The 21337-nt window shown below is 40.6% G+C and overlaps 1 protein-coding gene across 1 annotated transcript in view; it reads right to left on the reverse strand.

Moving 5' to 3' along the window:
* LOC130077454 (fibrillin-2-like) overlaps window positions 1-20657 on the reverse strand; it is a gene marked incomplete at its 3' end in the record, with an annotated part of 39047 nt that extends 18390 nt beyond the window's left edge. Inside the window, exons 1-8 of the mRNA XM_056242690.1 lie at window positions 20453-20657; window positions 16040-16122; window positions 15263-15361; window positions 11512-11607; window positions 11171-11266; window positions 6512-6709; window positions 5071-5196; window positions 430-555 (exon numbers count right to left, since the gene is read on the reverse strand). Of these exons, the coding sequence (XP_056098665.1) occupies window positions 430-555; window positions 5071-5196; window positions 6512-6709; window positions 11171-11266; window positions 11512-11607; window positions 15263-15361; window positions 16040-16122; window positions 20453-20628 (1000 nt within the window). The remainder of the gene's footprint in view (window positions 1-429; window positions 556-5070; window positions 5197-6511; window positions 6710-11170; window positions 11267-11511; window positions 11608-15262; window positions 15362-16039; window positions 16123-20452) is intronic.
* Between the last annotated feature and the right edge of the window lie 680 nt (window positions 20658-21337).

Below are 21337 nucleotides of genomic sequence, written 5' to 3' on the forward strand. Positions count from 1 at the left end.
AATACTGTCCTAACTCAAACTCACATTATTGGTTGAGCAAACCAAACCCTAATGCTATACTATTAAGTAATATTATTCAGTACTTAAATATATAATTACACTGTAACAATAAAGGTGTCATTTTTTAATCGTGTTTTTGAATAGGGCTGCTCAAAAAATGGCATTTAGCGCCACTATAAAAAAATAACCCATCCAGCTTTATTTCGATTTTTAAAACAACAGTTCTGTCCTGTTTGCTGGTGAAGTTACTGTACGGTGCTATACACACACTTTCCCGGACTTGAAGTGGTTGACAAAAGCGCACACAAGTTCATCCTGTGAGTCACACAGGCGATGTGAAGCACGGCTCAGATGCGGCCCAGGAGCGTAAGGTCACGGGAACAAGCGTGTGTGTGTGTGTGCGTGTGTGTGTGGATGAACGAGTCTCACCGACACATCTGGACCCGTCTGTGCTGGTGATGTATCCCCGCGGACAGGTGCACACGTAGCTGCCGGCGGTGTTGGTGCATTCTCCGCCATCACACACTCCGGATATGGTTGTGCATTCGTCGATATCTGAAACGGAAACACGTAAAACAAGCAGTGATGCATTTCTTAGTTCTTTCATGACCTATACACTGTAAAACATTACATGATCTATAAGTTATAACAACATACGTTTTTACATTCCGTCAACTCATCAAAATAAGTTAAGCATTTTATTTACTTTTTTTAAGATTCAACTCATTTTAAGTCAGTTTAATGCAATTTAAGTTGAAATGACTTACACTACCGTTCAAAAGTTTGGGGTCGGTACGATTTTAAATACTTTAAAAAAAATTCTCTTCTGCTAACCATGGCTGCGCTTATTTGATTAAAAATACAACAAAAATCAGTTATAGTATTAAATATTATTCCAGTGTAAATCAGCTGTTTTCTGTGTGAATATACAGTATAGTAAAGTGTAATTTATTTCTGTGATCAAAGCTGAATTTTCAGCATCACCAGTGTCAGTGTCTTCAGTGTCAAATGATCCTTCACAAATCAGTATAATATGAGGATTTGATGCTCAAGAAACATTTATTGTTATTATCAGTGTTGAAACTGTTGTTGGTCTGTCAGTTGTACAGTTTTTTTTTTTTTAGGATTCTTTGATGAATAGGAAGTTCAAAAGAACAGCATTTGTTTGAAATAGAATCTTTTGTAACATTATAAATGTCTTTACTGTCCTTGATAAATAAAAGTATTGATTTCTTTCCTCCAAAAAATAAAAATAAAATTCTCACTGACCCCAAACTTTTGAACCGTAGTGTAAACATTCAAGTTGAGTGTACTTAAAAATGTAAAGGTAGCAACTTTTTTAACAGTGTAAGAAATTAGGGTTACACTTAATTATTTTAAGGTGTCATTGTTACAGTGTATTTATATATTTAAGTATATCTGAGTAATATTAAGCAACTACATGTACTTACTATAGGGTTAGGGTAGGATTAGGGTTTGGTTTAGGTTGCATGTAATTATGCATAATTCACTGTTATTATATGGTAAATATACATGTAACATATGTAACAAGGACACTGTAAAATAAAGTGTTACCGGATGTCACTGAATAACCTTTTTAAGTTTCTGTAATGCCATCATGGGAATTATTAATTAGCTGTCCTATGAATTAAGAACTTATAAAGATATTTTTACATTCATATGATGCCATAGAGACTTTGTAAATTCATATGATGTGGCAAAAAGGTTATCTTATGACCTGAGAACTTGCAAGGTTCGAATGCAGCATAAGAACTTAAAAAAGGTTATTCGATGCCATCGCACGAACCTTTTTAAGTTCATATCACACACTCTTTTCTTTCAGAAACTGATTTTGGTTTGGGAAGTATAACACTAAAGTCTTCCAATAGAAACCAAACAGAATGAACCAAACAAGAGGAGACACACTTGATATTTCTGGCGTTGTTTTTTTTTTTTTGTTGTTGAGGAGAAACATCTTAGAAGCAACTCTCATTTACATCTATAGTAGGAGAAACAAATAAGATCTCGTTTGTGGTTTTTCTTTCCTGTGGGAATTGATTGGTATCGCTCCTTATGGTCCGTAAAGTGAACTCAAACCGAAGGTCAACAGATGGTAAAGCGCTTGGTTGGTTTGTATTGCGTGTCGTTCTTATATTTATACACACGTGCAATTACATTTATTTAGTAAAATTATATGTGGACGTTGTGTGTCGGGTTTGTCGCATGAGATTGAGGCGGGATGTGGGAAGAGCATGAGGAGCTATTACGTGTTTGATGTGTTGGAAAGCAGGAGTCACGCTGTCCCACAGCAGCTGAAAACGGCCCAGCTGAAGTCATAAAAACCTCGGCAAAACAAACGCGCTCGTCAGCGGAGCCCCAGAAGCAGACTTTACTCAGGGCGAAACCTCTGCTAATGACTGCCGGACTGCGTGTTCACGTAACTGTACATCAGGAGAGCACTTTTTGTCGTTTTTGCATTGCAGAGGCAATTGTTTCTTTGGTAAAATGTTATTATGTTTGGTTCTGCTTTTCATTGTAAAAAAAAAAAAAAAGGAGAAAAAAAGATCAAAAGCATGTTTATGACCTTTTAGCACCATTATTTGGGTTCTAGCTGCACATTTAACTGGACTAAAAATGGTTCAAATTAAAGGTTCTAAAAGGGTTTTACAGCTTGATGCCATAAGAGAACATTTTAAGTTGTAATAACGAAATACAGTAACTTTTTAATCCTTATGATTTCATAAAAAAGGCTATTCTATGACATCAGAACTTAAAAATGGCTATTCTGAGTTCTTAAAATGTCATAGAATAAGTTATTATAAAGCCATTAAAGAATATAATAATTAAAGGGATAGTTCACCCCAAAATGTAAACTCTGTCAGTAATGACTCTCCCTCATGTTGTTCAACCCCGTAAGACTTTCGTTCATCTTCGGAACACAAATTAAGATATTTCTGATTAAATCTGAGAGCTGGATCACTCCTCCATAGGCTTCTAAGGGATCGAAACTTGCCGGCCCAAAAATTATTAAAGACATCGTTAAAATAGTCCGAGTGACTACAGCGGCTCAATCTTAAGTTTATCAAGCGACGAGAATACTTTCTATGCGCAAAAAACAAACAAAAATAACGACTTTATTCAACTATTAATTTCCTTCTCTGTTGGCCTTGAGATTTCACGTAGTGTAACAGCGCAGCGCTTCTGGGTTGTACGTCACACACAGGCTCACTATTGGCCGACGCTGGTCGTGTGTGTGTGTGTGACGTACAACACAGAAGCGCTGCGCTGTTACACTACGTGAACTCACTCGAGGCCGACAGAGAAGGAAATTAATAGTTGAATAAAGCCGTTATTTTTGTTTGTTTTTTTGCGCACAGAAAGTATTCTCGTCGCTTGATAAACTTAAGGTTGAGCCGCTGTAGTCACTCGGACTATTTTAACGATGTCTTTAATAACTTTTCTGGGGACGGCAAGTTTCGATCCCTTAGAAGCCTATGGAGGAGTGATCCAGCTCTCAGATCTAATCAGAAATATCTTAATTTGTGTTGCGAAGATGAACGAAAGTCTTACGGGGTTGAACAACATGAGGGAGAGTAATTACTGACAGAGTTTACATTTTTGGGTGAACTAACCCTTTAACTACATGTACTTACTATAGGTTTAGGATTGGGGTTAGTTGCATGTAATAATTATGCATAATTTAGTTATTACTACAGTAACTACATGTAACAAGGGCACTGTAAAATAAAGTGTTACCAAACTTAGCGTTACATTTTCAACTTTCCAGAGCAACTTTCTCTGAAACAATTGATGTCTCCTCACCACTCGTCAGAAAGTGCCCTGTAAGCAGTACGAGGTGTGCCTCATGCCTTATGTACCTCCTGGCCCGGGGCGAGACTTTTTCCACCACACCATTGTCTTGTAATTAAGCGCCCCACAACTACCACCTGGGGTTTTTTCCACCCTCCACGCAGCTTCAAAGAACAGAGGAGCACTTCTATTCCAACCCAAAGTTCAGGGTGTTTTAGTGATCACTTGAGCATCTAATTTGCAGAAGTTTCTCTCTCGTTTCCTTGAGAAAAAGTCTACTTGGGTGAAGCCTGCAGACAGAGGTCTGCTTCTACTCCAAACCGGTGGTTTAGTAATGGCCACGTCATTCGGGGTCAAAATGTGATTAGGAGATAAACTAATAACCTCGAGGGTCAGGAATCGTGGAAGTGTGCCAAATCGTAACATTTTACATACTTAACTCTTAACTTACAGTTTTGAACATGTAGAAAACTGTGGGAAAGTAAAATAAATAAATAAAAGTTTCACTCTTCCCAGATGCATCTATGAGAAACGATTCTGACATTTCTGACAAACATCTCAGACAAACATCTCAGACAAAGTAGATACTTAAATGAAACATGAATCAAGTCTCCAAGCTAATGGAGCTAAGAAACAAACCTCTGAGCAGAATATTATACTTTTGAAAAGACTGCTTGGAAAAGGAAAACGCAAGCTGTAATCAATGCTCACATTTGCCATTTAAAATGAAATAAAATAAATTTTTTGAATAAATGCATTTAAAATAGGTTATAAATAAAAAAGAAATATCTGGTAGGTATGGAATAACCTTTTAGCTAGTATAAAAAAGCTGTAATCCACTATCTCTCTCTTTATCTCTCTGTCTAGGTTTGGATCCAAGAAGCGCAGACCCCCGCTTTACAACACGGCTGTTTGTTTTCACTCTGCATTGTTTAAATTCCACTCAAGCGGCACGATCTATTGTTAAAGATGGACCCTAAGCGGAATAAAAGCACTTGGTATTTAATCCAGTAACGTAGTCAAGCAGCTACACCTTACATTTACATGCCAAACCAGCCTATTTCCAGCCAATATTCAATTGGAAATCCACTGACGTCAACATTTCATGCATGTCAACATCTTGGAAAGCTTACAACATCAATGAAACCGCCAAGTGCATGACTTTTCTTTCCAATTGTGAGTAATGAACAGGAGTGAGATCATTATCATGCTTCATGCTGTTTTCTGACAGGTTTTGGGTTTGTGCAGTGAGTGACGTACCTTCGCACTTCTGGCTGGTCTCACTTTGTCGGTGACCCGCGGGGCATTTGCACTCGTACGAGCCCACGGTGTTAATGCAGTTTCCTCCAGCACATAGTCCCGGGACGGCCTGACACTCGTCCACGTCTAACAGGGTGAGGAGAAGAGCGTAAGCAAACACATTTGACCCATATATGTAGTGTGAACACTAGTTGTAATGCATTTTCAGTATCTCATGAGCAGTACTTTGTTTGGAAAGGAAATGCTAATTTCGACAACAAGAGCAGCATCTACTGCTCTTAATTGGAGATCTATTATGAGTTTCAATCACTTTAAGGATATTTGAGAAGGTTAAACATGTATCATCTTTGTTCGCTCACAGTCTGGGCATTTTTTTTATTGTCTGAAGTCATCGCTTTAGGACTTCATGGAACAACTACAGATATTCGGTTTTGTTTGTGTTGAGCGGCACTTACATATTTGGCTAGCTCGCAAAAACGGCATTTATCTGTTTTGCCCTGTTGCTTTACATTGATATAATTGGCAGGCCTTAACCTGTATCCAATAAGCACAAAGCCATCAGGTATTGTCCTAAAATAGCTTCTCCTGTTAAATGCCATTGAACGCAAAGAGACTCTGGAAAGCTCAGTGCACGTTACACAAATCCTCCCACATGTGTGTGCTTTGTACTCTAGCCAGACAGACTTTTGCAAAAGCACTCCGTCTTTAGGCAAATCCAGGCCAGACTTGGAGCTGTCTCTTATGTTGTATATTGAAAGGGGGAAAAGAATAAAAAGGAAAAGTTAAAGAGGAGACATTTATAATCACTGGGAGGGGCGTCTTTGAGATGATATGTGAAGACTGGGTGGCATTTGGTATTTTGGCTCACAAAATGTTCTCTGAGGGCGAAGCAAATGGACTTGAAGAGCTGTTTTTTTTCATCTGCAATGCTGCAGAATCCGAGTTGTTATTGGTTAACTAAAACTAAAACTATTATACTATAAAACAGCTTGCACCCACTGCAAGGGAAAAGTTGACCAAAAACCGTCTCTGTTAATGTTTTAATTGCGATAGTTACCTTACCTAAATTCATGAGCAAAGTGAATAAGCTTTATAAAGTGTAACAGACCTTGAGAACATAATTCAATCATGTCCAATTATGTCCTTGAAAATCAAACAACACGCCCACAATTGTAAATAAATGTGACAAGCCATTATATAATCCCATTTAAAGTACCCCTAATGGAAGTCTTCTAAATATTTGACGCTACGAAGAAACACAATGGGGAAGTGTCCTTTTGGACATGGACTGGAGTGGTATGGTTTACCCTAGACAGGCCATGTCTTAGTGTCATCTGCCGTGTCAGGCTGGTCATTAGGGCAAGAATTCAACAAACAGACACTGAGCCAGACACTGAGAAGGAAAGAGCTATTAGCTCAGATGCTAGAGGGAATGTCTTACCTTGGCAGGCACCAGTGCGGATGTTGGGTATGAAACCCCTTCGGCAAGGTTGGGGTTGGGCAGGGCACATCTCACACGGGTGACCCCACGCTCGCCCAATGGTGGCACAACACAGTGTCTTGGTGCAAACGATGCCACTTAGCTGACCCTGGCACATCTGGTTGTTGACCTGTGTGAAGCACGGCCCGGTCCGGTAGTCTGATTGTGGGAGAGATGAAGAGATGTTGGGGAGATCAATATATACAGTACATGAATAAAACATTGGGATGTGCTACAACAGCTTTTTCACACAAGACTTTCCTGGGGTAAAATACCATCTCAAACCATTAGTCAACATAAAAACAGTTTAAACTAGCCTAAAATGGTGTGCCGGACACCAGTTTCCACTAGTCAGATTGGTCCAGTTTGGTGGTACTTATTTGACTAGCTAGCTAAACTTGAATAAACCAGAAAGCCACCATAGCCTGACAAAACCTTTCAATGATACGACAAGACAAGCGCTAATAAGCTAATAAGCGCTATGTGACTAAGGAATTAGGACAAGAAATCACATTTAGGTAAAGAAAGCAAAGAATGCTGGCAGACAAATCTTCTCCATCATGCAGCTGTTTCCAATGCTGGAGGTCTGTCTGGGAATGCTCTGACAGTGATTCTCTTTCACTGTCTTATAATAGGATAACTGGATAATGGCTTGAAAATTTCTGGATGGTATCAATAATGGCAATTTCCATGACAAACCTTCTTGTTTTTTGGGCTGAGGTCGAAATGTGGGATAGTAGTACTAGCACTGTTTTGACATTTGGAGATTTGGCAATTTGCTTAGACCTGTGTGCTGGTTGCCAATTGAGACATTTCAATCTCATTAACGATGTTTTGAGCTTCAAACAAACCAATTCGACACTGAAATAAACTGAGCATTTAAGGATCCAGTCATTTCAGTGTTTAATAAAACTCATCTTAAGCTCAAACAAATGCCCTGATGCATTTTCCGAGTGTTTGCTAGTATGTTTTGAAAACGTAATTAAACGAGATCCCACATTTGTTTGGGGTATACTGTGAGAGTCGGTTTACTCTGGCGGAATATGAATGAGTTCCTGACTCCATGATTTCCCCAGTCATTCCTCAAGAGAATGAACAAATCTTTCCGTATCCTTCATAATATTGCATGCGAAACAAAAGCTAAATCATATATCCATAGCCAAGAGGGGGGGAAATGGCACTAAGAAAGTAGGTCAAGAGGAAAAGAAAAAAAGGAAGAAGGACTATAGAGATATCCTCCTCACGTGTCTTTAAATCCTTTCACTGTCCCTTCTCCACGTCCCTTCTGCGTTCCCCTGACCTGACCGTTCTTCCTGGACAATTTGAGTCCAGGAATGCAGGACCTCTCCAAGTTGAGGCGACCCACTGCGAGCATCCTATGAACATCTGGGATTGATTAATTGCGCCTGGTCGGGACTATGGTGGGACAAGCTAAGTCCCAGATGTGTCCATGCATATCCAATACTCCAATTCATCAGCCTCTCTATATTGCAGCTTTGGCTCTTACTGTGAGTGATGATATTCATATGGGTAAAGCCTTCTGGGATGCATCTCTAAAGTCAAAATCATCTTGATTTATGGATTTGGTCATTTTGCAAGTTGGGAAGAAACAAATCTAGTGCTATAGGTGAGTTTAAGTGTCTAAAAGCAAAAACAACCTAGGGACTTTCGACTAGTAGTGAATCACATATAAATAGCGAGTTACGTACATAAAGAAAAAAGTTGAAGGGTTGATGTTTCTGGACATCTAAGTAGCTAGGGTGGAGGACTACATGGATGCCATAAGTTGCTCGGCAGTGAAGGACAATAATGAAGAAGGTACTGAGAAATGTCTGTCATGAGAACATCCTTTAAGCTACTCAGGTCTGTCTAACAAAACTTTGATCTGCAATGAAACTGGAGCCCGGGAGTCTGAAAGCTCCAGCCAACATCAGTCGGAAGCCGTCGCCTTGTTTGAATCAGCCAACTTTAGCACAGCACCGTTTATACGTGCACACAGCCAGAAGAAAATACGCAGTGTAACACGGTAGACTGGTCTCTTTTGAGATTTGAGAATTTTTGAGATTGCAATCTCCAACAGCAACAGATCTGCAAGGCAAAAGGGAAACCGGTTAACCTCAATGTCACGTTGGCAAACTTGGAAGTAATGCACAGACCTTGCTTCCCAGAAGCAAGCAGACTCATATTCCAGAGAAGGGGGGATGTGTCTGTGATGCAGACAACATTCGGAAGTAATTTTGCCTTGATTACAGTTCAAGTGGCTTGTCAGATCAAAACCATTCACCTACACCCTATCCCACCAAACACTCACTCACCTCTACTTTCCGTTTAGTCACCAGTGTTTCCCTGCCAGCGACGTCTGCCAACTATTTAGCAGCATTGATTATCATGAATCATGAGGCAAGTTGGGAAAAAACCGATGCCTCGGGAGGTAGCTGATGTGTGGCATTCACACTTGTCCAAAGACTGGGCGGCAGCGTAATTTGGCAGGAGGAATTCCAGCTTTCTTCACACTCCCAACGACTTGGCGTGTTTTTATCATCCTCAGTGCTAATGGACCGAAAGGGAGTAGACTGTCATGAAAGACCTTATAAGATATGAAAAATCAGCCAAAGGGAAGTTAATCTAGTCTGGAGCGTTAAGCCTCGGGGACCAGCTGCAGGTGGAAACCTCAAACGCAGCCAAAAACGTGCTCAAGAGTCAATGACTGGGAAAAGTCGCTCGCTCACTTTGTTGTGACCTATTTTGGTTTAATCAGAGTACACACCAAGATAAGAAATGTGTTTTCACTTGGGGAGAAGCAGAAGTTCATTCATGTAGGTCTGAAGGAAAAAAGGGGGGTAGAAAGGAAACATTAGATGCACAAGCGTTCCGGTGCAATGCTTTGAATTTTCTCGGACGGACCAACAAACTCTTTTACTGCTCAGTGATTTACAGTATGGCTAAATAAGACAGGTAATCTCTTCACATCTTATCTCTGTCACAAACATCCAACAAGCCAAGGTTTCAACAGTTTTATGACTCCCAAATGAGTCAGTCCACAGCAAATCCACTGAGCCTCAGTCCTTAATACTTTCATTCATACTCTTGTGGTTACAGGAGGATTAGTCACGCTTTATTGCTCGGAAAAACCTTTTTCTGTAGAATCCATTGCATCAAACAAAAAAACAATAGCATCTGTGCCAAAACAGTGGTAATTGATGCAACTTAAATGGACTTGTGACCACAGCCTTGAGCAAAGTTACCCTTCGAAAGTGAAATGAATACTATGCATATCTTTCTTCAGTGTGGGCCACTGTAAGTGATAACACAGAGCACACGTAGCTAAACGGAAAACTAATTAGATGGGACTAACACCATTCTCACCGTTAACTTGCTTAACTCTCCCTATAAACCGTGCCTGACTCACAGCTGAGCTTGCACTGTGTTCGCAGAAACTCTTCTGCAGACGACTGACTTTCCAAAAACGCCAGCCAACTATTGTGCTGCACAGTTTTCAGGATCCAATTTCTTTGTTACTACCTCTTTCTTGGAAGACTGTTCTGGCTTCTTTGTAAGAACCAAATAGAGCGACTGACATCAGGCCTTTTGCGAAAAACTGCATAATCTTTTTGGAAGTTCATCAATTCTATGAAATGCAGTCCCTTGATGATAAACAGGAGTGACTGAAACAGGCTAAATAAAGAGTTTATCTCTGCTCTTTAACAATGAAATGTCTAATTGTTTGGTGTGACGTTTTTACATCCTAGAAGCAAGGACCTTGAGGGGGAATCTGGGGGTCTCGGAGACGAGGGTCTGGACTGAATGAATCTTGTCAGGTGGCCCAGGAAAGAGTCCCATGGAGGGTGCTCTCTCTGTGTGAAGTTGTTTGTACTAGTTCAGGCCTGGCTGGGTATACACAGCTTGGGTCTCCATTTCTTAGAGAACCCCCCCCCCCCCCCCACCACCACCACCACCACCACCCCCACCCTTACTTGTCAGAATAGTCTACGGCTCCACACAGAAACATTCCCTTGTCATTTCCACCCTACTTTATCTACTGCCAGATGTCTCCCAAATTTTTCCACCTCCCTGTGTTGGGTTTTCAAAGGAAACCGGCCTACGATTGCACAAGGGGGCTTCGTGAAGGGGTGGGGTTACAGAAAGAACCAGACACAGGAGGGTGGGGTACAGAAAAGGGCTTAGGTATTCGGTCTAGAGTGCCTGGGGCGCTCCTCTCCCACAATTCACACGGCCTGATGGGAACTGCCTTTACGGTCCTTTCAGTCTGTCATTTTCTAATAACTCCAGCCAAGGATTTCACCTCTGATAGAACGTCTTGAGCACCCATGAGGGAGGCCTTTTTTCCGCCCCAGATTACTTCACTGTTCCAGCTCTGAGAGATGTGGCCACAATGTAAACTGTAGCATTAATTTCACACTAGCTACAGTGAAGGGGGGAAGCACACTGACTCAAAACTACTGTAAATAACCCTTTTGAGCGTTTCTGGGTCACATTGACACACTGTTACCACATTCTTGAAGCAAGCCTGAGACGGTAAACAAACCGCACATCCTCACAGACGTCAACACAATTAAGAGTTGAGAAAATATGAACTTTGGAAGGATAGCAGTGGCTTACCTCTCTCGCACTGCGGTCCAGTAAAACCATAGACACAGGCACATCTGTTTGGTCCAATACAACGGCCGCCGTTTTGACATCCGCTCTCACACACAGCTGCAGAAAGCAAAATTGGTCTACATTGGACTCATATGAATAATATTTATTTATATTAATAGTACAGTGATCCACAGGTGGGAAGTTGAAGTCCTCTTGCATTAGAGAAAGATATAGTTGGGTTTAAATGCATTCTGAGATCTTTCGTGCCTATAAGCCCAACTCTTGTGAAATCATCTATTGTTGTGTGTGTCTGTTCAGGTATGTGCTGATGTCTGGACGTTCTGAAAAGGAAGTTCACTTACGCTGTCCACAGTGATTTCCTGTGTAGCCCTTCTGACACGAGCAGGCGTCTTCATTACAGACCCCTCCATTCATGCATCTGACGCTGCAGGACTGGACTGTACAGAGACAAGAGAGGTGATTATAAACCATCTGGAGTGCTCAATATAACAATGCACCTTCCATGCAGCTAACTTTAGGAATCAGGAATACCCCAAAAATGATACAAAAATGGAAAATCTTTGATTCATTTCCATGGATTGGTTCAAACTGCTTTCTAATAAACTTGGCATTGTACACTACGAATATTGTTGCATCTGTGACGAATTGTACTGAAAATAAAGTTGGTGTAGGGTTAACTTTAAATCAGTTTTTACTCAGAAACTGCTAGTAATTTTCGTAAATAATTACAAAGAAACAGCAAGTAACACATAGAATTAAACATGAACATTTGAAGTAGAAAAACTGAAATAGTTCTGTTTTGTTAAAATAAAAATGTTATATTATTTTAAAACAGTGTTATTATGTTCCTTTATTGTAAGACGCTTTGGATAAAGGCATTTGTTAATGCATAAATGTAAATGGAATGGAATTGATTGAAAACTCTGATTCAGTGATTCTTTCACGTCATCACTAAAACATATTCACCAAAGTTTCCATGTAGTATTTTTCTTGTAGTGAAATGTCTTTATTTCATGAAAAACTGTGTGAGAAATGCTTTTTACACCAGATTATAGTTCTTCAACTGTACGTTTGCCATTACACTGATGTACATTTCAGTTTACTGTAACTCCCTCACTTATTTGATTCAGTCATACTTACAGAATGTATTTGAGAAAGACCTACTAAACTTCTTATTTATTGTCTTTCCAATATCAGCAACTCCCAATTCGAATTCCTGGTAAGAGTAATTTTACTCGGCCAACAAAAACCTATTTTCATCCTGAACGAGTAGATTCATTTTCCAGCAATTTTCACAAAATTGGAATTCTCTCGGCACAGACAGAATCACTTCAATAGAGTTTGTGTATTGCGATTTAAAATTGCACTCAGAAGAAAAAACAGATGACATAAGCACAATTAATCATGGGATGAGTTTTAAAAAAGATTGATTTTCCAATTGGTTGCATCAAAACGTTGCTCTTGCCAAGCTCTTTCGTTCTGTCTAAACAAAGGCATCGTGCCATTACCTTTCAGCCCGAACATAATTCAACCTACTACTTATCCCAGACAAAGATATGTAAATATAACAGTTTCTCATTTATTCCTTTCATCTTCGCCTGCCATGACCTAATCCTTTTAAATGAACATAAAAAAGAATAAACCAAAACAAGAGGGTAAAAGTTTAAAGTTTTTATTGTAAAAATTCGCCTATTTTTATTTGATCTCACATGAAAAATCCTGCTGGATGGAGATCAAATGTGTTTTTTTTCACTGATGGCATGCTTTCAACAGCAAGGCCTGTAAATGTTTGCGCACTGGCCGTGTTTTCCTGAAGCACAGGAAATGACTTCATCGGCTAGACCTGCTGACGGCCCCCTACAGGTGGAGGGGCGACGCTCTCGCTCGCTGACCCATGCTAAGTGAGCTGCACGTGCTGAAGCGCTCATGCTAGCACACACACAAAACGGGGCTCCCCGAGGCTCCCACCCCACAATGCACCTCTGTATGCAGCAGTCACATCTGTCAGCTTTTTACAAGCTACGCTGTCGGCAGGAAACATGAGCGAGGCCGAGGAACAGAGGTCCTTTATGGCCGTTTCTTTCTCGCGGTGGCCTGTCAACGTCAAGTTCACGTTGTGGAGCTTAAAAGGAAATCTAATAGTTTCTCAAACGATAGCGTTGTATCTCAATGATACTAAAAAAACACTGAGTTTAAGTTGAAGTATTAAAATAACTAAAACTGAAATGAAAAATGTATACTATAAAAGTATATTATACAAAAATAACATTGCTAAAAGTGGCTTAAATTGAGACGTATGGTAATCAGACACTAATGATGAAGTGAAAGAGGATAGCAATGTTTTGGATGCTAATGACTACAGCTAACATTCGTGTGGCGGCTTGTTATTTATGGAGTAATTGCAGATTCATAACTGACTCATAAATGTGGCCGCTCCCAACCACTGCAGACGGTACGCGGTCGGGTAGGCGTAATGACAGCATTACCGATCTCGCAAATCCCATAAGGCTGCCAAAACAGAGTACAAGCGTATGTTTAGCATTTGCTTTCAAACAGACAAGGAACTGGCAGCTAAATTAGATGGTCAATTTCTCATTGGCGAATAAATTGACTCTGGGTTTACAGCTTACGAGACCGAAACCTATGGTTTGGTGCATTTGGGTTTATTTGTCTATGACCACATATTCCGGGCATTCGCTGAGAAACGGCTGGACGCCGCTGGCAGAGAGCAAGTGCAGTAAGAGAAACCTGCGCTAATGCTAAACACCTCATCCATGAATAACCAACAGTCATTACTTTTCCCAGTGCCATCTAAACACAATCAATCACGTTTTTCTAAGTCTGTTGTAAAAAAAAACGCTTTCACCAGCAGACATGTGGTCTTAAATTTAACCTATCTCAACAGAAAACGCTCTTAGCTTGACATTAGCTAATGATTCAGTGGACGAAACACTACACGCTGTCAGAACAATTTCACAGTATTTCCAGCCATCTGTATCTCTGCTCAATTTCAATTCTTAACCTGATAAATCACTGAAAATGTCAAAGAAAAGTTTAAATATATGACAAGCCCTTCAACCACAAAGGAAGTAAGCAGTGTAGAGAGAGTATCATTAAAGAGGACCTATTGTGTCTCTTTTACAAAGTCTTGATTTTCCCCATTTTCTCCATTGTCTCCAGCTCCTCTCTTCCCAGTCTGTCAGTAACGCTCTGTTTAGTTCCTGTCTCTATGGAGACCTGAACTCTCCGTCTGAAAAGCACAATGTGCTCTGATTGGTCAGCTGGACCAGTGTAATGTGATTGGTCTAGCTCTTCGGGCGTGTTTGGGAAATGCCACGCCCCTTACCATAACGGCGAGTTTCAACCATAGACTGTAAAAAAATATGGACGTAGTGTCCGTGACGTCACCCGTAGGTTTCTGAAGAGCATTTATGAAGCCCAAAGTGGGCGGAGCAGGCCGTCGCCATCTTGGCAGCGCGTCACTCCCAAAACCACTTTTTTTGGTCTATATAGTGGTCTATGGGATTGACTCTTTTTTGCAGCCTGTCTCTAGTGGCCAGTCAATGAATTGCAGTTTAAGTCACTTCCGTGTTGGATTCAAGAGAGAGACCAAAAGGTTGTCCGCTTGGTTTCAACACACTACTAACTAACTCAACCAGGCCCTGCGTTTAAATTATTTCAATGAGGAATATTGTGACGTGTCCGTCCTCAGAAGAAAACTAAAGACTACAAAGTTTCAGAAACAGTGACACTGATATAGAGAATAACTCCCGCTGGAGGGACTTTGTGTAACTTTGCAGAGCTTTTTCATGCTCAAACAGCAACATTACACAGTAAAGAAAGATGAAAATGTGAAAATGCATAAAAGGTTCCCTTTAAAAAACTGAACACATCTAAAGTCAGAGCCCTAGCGGTTAGAGCGCATGTTCCAAACGTTGTTAGAAGTCATTTTCATATCATGTTTCTCTATTTCTAAACTATGTCTATGAATAAAAGCACCCAAAAATGCTAAATTAATGCAATTAACTAGTCACAATGTGTTTTTCTAATGGCCCACAAAGAACAAAAGCAGACCGAAATGACTGAACTCACCTGCGGCCGCCCCACAGCTAGGGGCAAGATGACCACTGGAGCATGTGCACATGTTGGGCCTCGAACAAAAACCATCCCCACATGAGTTCCTACAGATTGCTGGAGAGACAAAAATATTCATGAGAAGTGCTTAGCAAAGGCCTTTTGATCTGAACAGAGATATAACACAGAAGAAGAATTAATTATTTGCATTTTTAGGACTAAGATGGTTGGCTGGACTTCCAGCCTGGTCATATCTAGTTTAGCAGGATGGTTTTAGAGGGGTTTTGGTCACTTCTTTAGGTGGTCAGGTTGGGTTTAAATGAGTTTTTTCCCCCACAAAAGACTTTGGCTATGTTTAATATGTTCCTATGCTCCAACTAGAAATGCAGTGCACGTTATATGCATTTTTATATGCATGGGATAAAATAATCATGTTGTTTTCCAAGATGGCTGGTATTTGAATGGATGTAAAAACACCAGAAGCATTAATTATATATTTTTAAAGTTACTTGTTGCACACAAAGACTTTAAAGTATATGCATACTGTGCATACTAAACATAGCCTGGGTCTTGGTGGGTATTTCCCTTATCTTCCCAAGCTAAGCCTTTATCTTTTGGGGGTTGTGTTGTGGTTTAAGGCTTTGGGGTCAAATCCCCTGCTATCATTGTAGGCACTTAACCACAGTTAACCTAAGGCTAAACGCTAACTCTGTGGTGAGTGTACTGTAAGTGAGTAGATAATTGTTTAAATGGCATCTTTGGCATGCATCTTTAAAAAAAAAAACAGATACTTACGAACTATACACTGGTTCCCTGCGGGAAGCGTTTTCCATCCTGGACAACAATAGGAGTGAAAGCGGGAACCACATACATTGGGCCTGAAACAACGGAAACAAGTCCATTAAATTACAGAAAGCTAATTTTAATCATGAACATTTCTCAGAAACATACAACACAATGAAATATCTGCAGTCTCAAAGACCTTCTGACCCTTTGCAATAAATCAGGCTCAATACATACAATGACCCCAAAGGATTTTTCCTGGGAAACAACATAAAAAGAGTTTGTTTTGAGTAGGACCATAACTAAACTTCCTGAGACAGAAATATTTACTAAAGCTACTCTTACGTTCCCAAATGCGTTCATCCATTAGCTGTTTTTTGGCAACTTTCTCACAGAGACAAAAGCGTCTGTCTTAGTCATGATATATGTGATTAATGACAGGACCAAGCCCAAAGTTCAGTGCGTCTCATGAACAAACCCTGCACCATGTTATGGGCCTCACTGTTTAGTGTATATGACTTGATCCAGGACGACTAACTGGTAATTGACAGCTTGAAGGCAAACCGCCCTCAGAATGTGTCATTTTAGCGGTTTCTTTCCAATAAGCCCTTAGGATCTGTCAAACCTGGACACTCACTGTGAAAACAGTTTTATTTCTATCAGCACCAAGTTAAGCCTGCCGTAAATGGACCTTTAAAAAAAAAACACAAGGTACATCTGTCTTTCTACACACACGCATAAATTCCTTTCCTCTACAAGTCAAGATGTTTTCTAATGTCAGTCACCTGGGGACAACCAGCTGTAGTTTGAATCTTTTGATGGATTTTAAAACGCATTGCCAGACGACACAACCACTAACAGCAAAAACCAAGAGAGATGTGGAGGACTCGAAAGAGTAGAGGCCAATGGAGGGCTAGATGTTGGAACATGAAAACGGAAAATGCTGGGGAAAGGGCAAGAATCAGTGGGAGGTAAAGAAAACAAGTGGAAGTGAAGAGTTTGGGAAAAGGGGTGGGGGGTAGGAGGTGGGCCGTTGAAAACAAAATCAGCAGCGGAAATTAGGCCAGAAGATGATGAATTATCAGCAGTGTGGAACCAAAGAGTCTTATTTCTCAACTGGATCCTGAAAAATTAAGTCTAAAACTCCTGCAGGATGAAGGCAAGAAGATTATCCCTGGACGCAAACCACCAATCTCTTCGTTCTTAAATTCAATGCTTTTCAGTGTGTTTACATTTCTTTCAGCTGGAATACTATTTTGGGTGGTTCTGAAGCATATGCAGTGAATACTGGAAAGCAGAAAACAGCTTAGAAAAATGCATTTCAAACATGCGCTCCTTGTGCAAACTATTAAATGTACCACAAATATACCACTACTAAACGAAGAACATTTACAGCATCTCAAACACAAACCGGCACCTCAAAGAGAGATATAAATTGTTAACGGGTTCTTTGCTACAAGGCAAATACCTTGGAAAGACCATGTGACTTCTTCAGCTACATGGATCAATTCATTTCACTTCACTAGGTCAAATCCTTTTTCATTTACAGGGTCTACCAGCCCTCGAGCAAGAGATTTGCAAGCAATTCTTTGCCAAAGATCTCCGGATAAAGCAGGTCAACTTTACGATTCTTGAGCCCTAAAAAACCCTCACAAGCTGAATTCCAGTAAGGTAAAAGGTCAGGACAAGACTGAGTTAGGAAATCAGGATGCTTTGACAGCCGGTTTTCCGTGAGGTCATAAAAACTGAACAGGAGCTCTCACTGAGGCTTGTGGGATGTCACGGAGAGGGCGCAGAAAGATAGCACAATTCTATCCCACCGGTTACCACTCCTAAAGAGGTTAAAGGTCACTTTAGAGACATTTGCTCCCAGCCCCCACGATTGCCGCTAGCTCCAGTCCCGAGCCAATGAGCTAATGGTTGTTTTAACAAAGATCCCAGTGCGTAAAGCCTCTGGATCTCTAAGACCTTTTCCTTGTTCAACTTGGCCTGTTTCAAGCCCCTGGCCCTAATGAACTCAAATCACACTGCCGTCTAGACTATACACTTTTAATGAAATGAGGAAAGAGGGGGTCGCTCCATATGATTTCATGCATAAAAACCATGTGAGACTGATGTCTTTCTTGCCTAAGCTGGTCTACAAGACACTTTGGAGTTCTGGAGCGACTGATGGTATCATGAATAAACACCAGAAAGCAATTAGCTCTTAAGTTTTTATTGTTTGGTACAATACACTGAGTACATTTGATAAGACGATAAGAATTTCTGGGCATGCTATTATGCACACATAAGGATACACTTATCAGACCTGCGTCTTCCTTTCCACTGGTTAGATGACAAACCCCACTGAAAAAAATAAAAACATACGGCTTTTCTTTTTTCTCAGTTGGGTCATTTTCGCAAGAGATATTAAAATGAATTTGGTCCCATTTCCAGGGGCCATTTTTCTGTTCATATTCCTAATGTATTTCTACAAAGAACAATCCCACAACAAAATGTTGTTGGCTTCAACCAAGCTCTTTGGTGTCCAAGAAGGATTGTTTTCCTTTGACTGGCATGTTCTTTCAGCTGTTAAAAGAATATAAATCCAAGACAAAGAACTCAGTCTCTCTTGGGATGCAAACATCAAGCGTTCTGGAAGAACTCGAGCCCATCTTTGGAGTCCAGTGGAGCTGACATTGCCTCAGAGACATGTTGAGAAAATGAAAAGAAACCCTGGCCAAGCCACTTCTAAAAACATCAACCATGAGCACGGTGACTGGCTTTGTACTCATCAAAACTTGTCAGGGTTGGCATCGATAGACGAGAACCACATAATCATAATCTCACCCCAAGCCCATTGCTTTTACAGCAGTCTCCCAGACTTTACCTTCATTTAAGAGGCCCCCAAATGCAATGTGATCAGACTCCTCAAATCTGACAGCCAAATTATGCTTGGCAAGGAGAGCCAGTGAGCTTCAAATCACATACTGTAACTCTCTTAAACTGTCTGACCCTGGATAACATGGCTTTCTCGGTCGGTGACTCTGCAGTTGATCAAATGTGCAATTTTGTGCCACATCATTATAATCAGCGTACTTGAGAAACATTCTTACACTGTGTTGGTATGTAAATAGGATTACAGATCGTGCTTAGAAGTGATTAGACCTTTCTTTACGACAAAACAGCTACAACATTTGAATGAAGGGTCTTAAGTTCAGCATCTTGCCATGAACAAAGGGAATTGTTAGACGGGAACAATCTGGAAACCGTGCAAGTCCCTCCATCCCTCTGGGCTAGTTTGTGTTTAGCATTGGCTCTCAAAAGGGCACTGTGGCACATTTCTCAATTGACTTGCTGCCACATGGTTCTGCTTCACCGACCGGATCAGATTCTCCCTCTTAATTTCCCTGGAAAACTCACTTTTGGGTGCGATACAGGTCAATTACCATTTGTCCCACTTATGGAACTGGTGTACATGTACAGAATGTCGCTATTGTTTCTGGAATTCAGTATATACCCTGGACCGCTAACCACAGTGCTAATCTTGAAGTTTCTGTTTGACCTTGCTAGATTTCTTTCAGACCTAAACTGTAAACCCCTTTCCTGATTAAATAAGGATCCATGAATTGGAGACATGTCTCTGTTGTGAAATGCTCATTCTGCCCCAGAATATCAGAATACCTCATTTCCTGTTGCAGTATGCAGGGGAGTTATAAGCAAGTACAGATGAGAGGATGATTGGAATAACCGTTTCGAACATACGAGGGCAGCGCAACACAAAACAGCCATTGTTTTCCCAAAAATTAGAAAAATACACAGCTTAGGCTTTGTGGAGACAAATGCAGATGCATAGTTTGAGAGGCACTGGAGGGCTTGATCACACAATCAATCCGCTTTCAATATATTTTTAAGTGTGTTTACCTCAAATTTCAGCAGAAACTTGAGACCTAAAACACTATGCATTCTTCTAGGAGTTATGTAGACGTAAAATTTGCGATAGCCAAACAATAATGTCTTTCAACAGCTTAAGTTATCAGTTGTAAATGACACTCCTGTTGTCATGACCAACATACTAAGGCATTTCAGTACTTAAAATTCCTTCACAGCAGATTCATAACACTCCAACACATGTTGCTTTTTTAGAGACCAATCGTGCTTTCAACCCAGTTTGGCTCTAACCCAAACAGCACAGCAGGTTGCAACAGAAATCTACTGCAGCAACCAAAAAAAAAAGGCATTTATTGCACTGTCTGAAGAAACTTATGTTTGCTTTGAATTCAAGCTTTTAGGATGAGATACACCAACCCTGAAATGATTTTTCTGTATTTCTGGTAATAAAAGCTGAGTTAAACCCTCCGCCTCATGATTAAACCATAAACATGTACACTTCAAGAATGAAACCGACAGAGAACAGGAGCAGGACGTGACTGAAAAAGCTCTTACCCCCTGAGGGACTCCTGGCCTCTCCGACGGACCCTCTGTTGCACCTCCCCCTCGGGTTTTCCAGTGAATCGGCTGGCCTGGATGTCTCCATCTCCTTGTGCCTGCACTGAATAGACCGTGGCCCACCAGACCGCAGCCCATCCGAGAACCACCTTGGCCAGCTTCCACACTCCCATTGGCCCCTGCTGTGCGACTCCTTAAGCTCCGTTAAACGTGCCTCACCCTCAGTAAAACTCTTCTTTTCCAATGAGCTCTTCAGATGCGAACTTGTGTGATCCAAGAGCACTCCAGGCTGAAGGCTGTAAAAAAAGAGAAGACAAAAAGCTTACTATTACCTTTGCATTCTTATATTCATTGTTTTTACTTTTACTGCTTAGTTTATTTGGCGTATACACAGTGAACATACGAACAAATGTGCCCCCTCATAAATTTATCCATTAAATCGCCCACGGTCGATGATGGAGTTTTTTTATAAAGTGTAGTATTATTCCAGGCAAACTGTACGGCACTTTAAGCGCCAGCCAGCATCCTTTTACAGGCCCTCTTAGACTGTCTTAGTGTACATTCGCTGTAGAAATAACCAACTCCTGGCCAAGATTGGACTCCTGGTTTTGTCCTCAACCGGCTCATTAAAACTAAGATTTTAGGGTAAATAATGGGCCTCAAAAGATTTAGAGCCATGGCAGAAAGGGGGTGGCAAAACGACACAGTGAGATTTTACGGTTTTCTTTTCAGCATGATATATTTGTGTTAAGGAACAACTGCAAATATAAAACCTCTGCAAAGTGGGCATACTGCTTAATAAGGACATTCTTTAACAAAAGTAAACTGGATGTCTCCACAAATCTTTAATGGTTTTCCATATTAAAATATATATCTTTATTG

The sequence above is a fragment of the Rhinichthys klamathensis genome, unplaced genomic scaffold (assembly GCF_029890125.1).
Source record: "Rhinichthys klamathensis goyatoka isolate OS25496 unplaced genomic scaffold, OSU_Roscu_1.1 h1tg000744l_1, whole genome shotgun sequence".
NCBI lineage: Eukaryota > Metazoa > Chordata > Actinopteri > Cypriniformes > Leuciscidae > Rhinichthys > Rhinichthys klamathensis.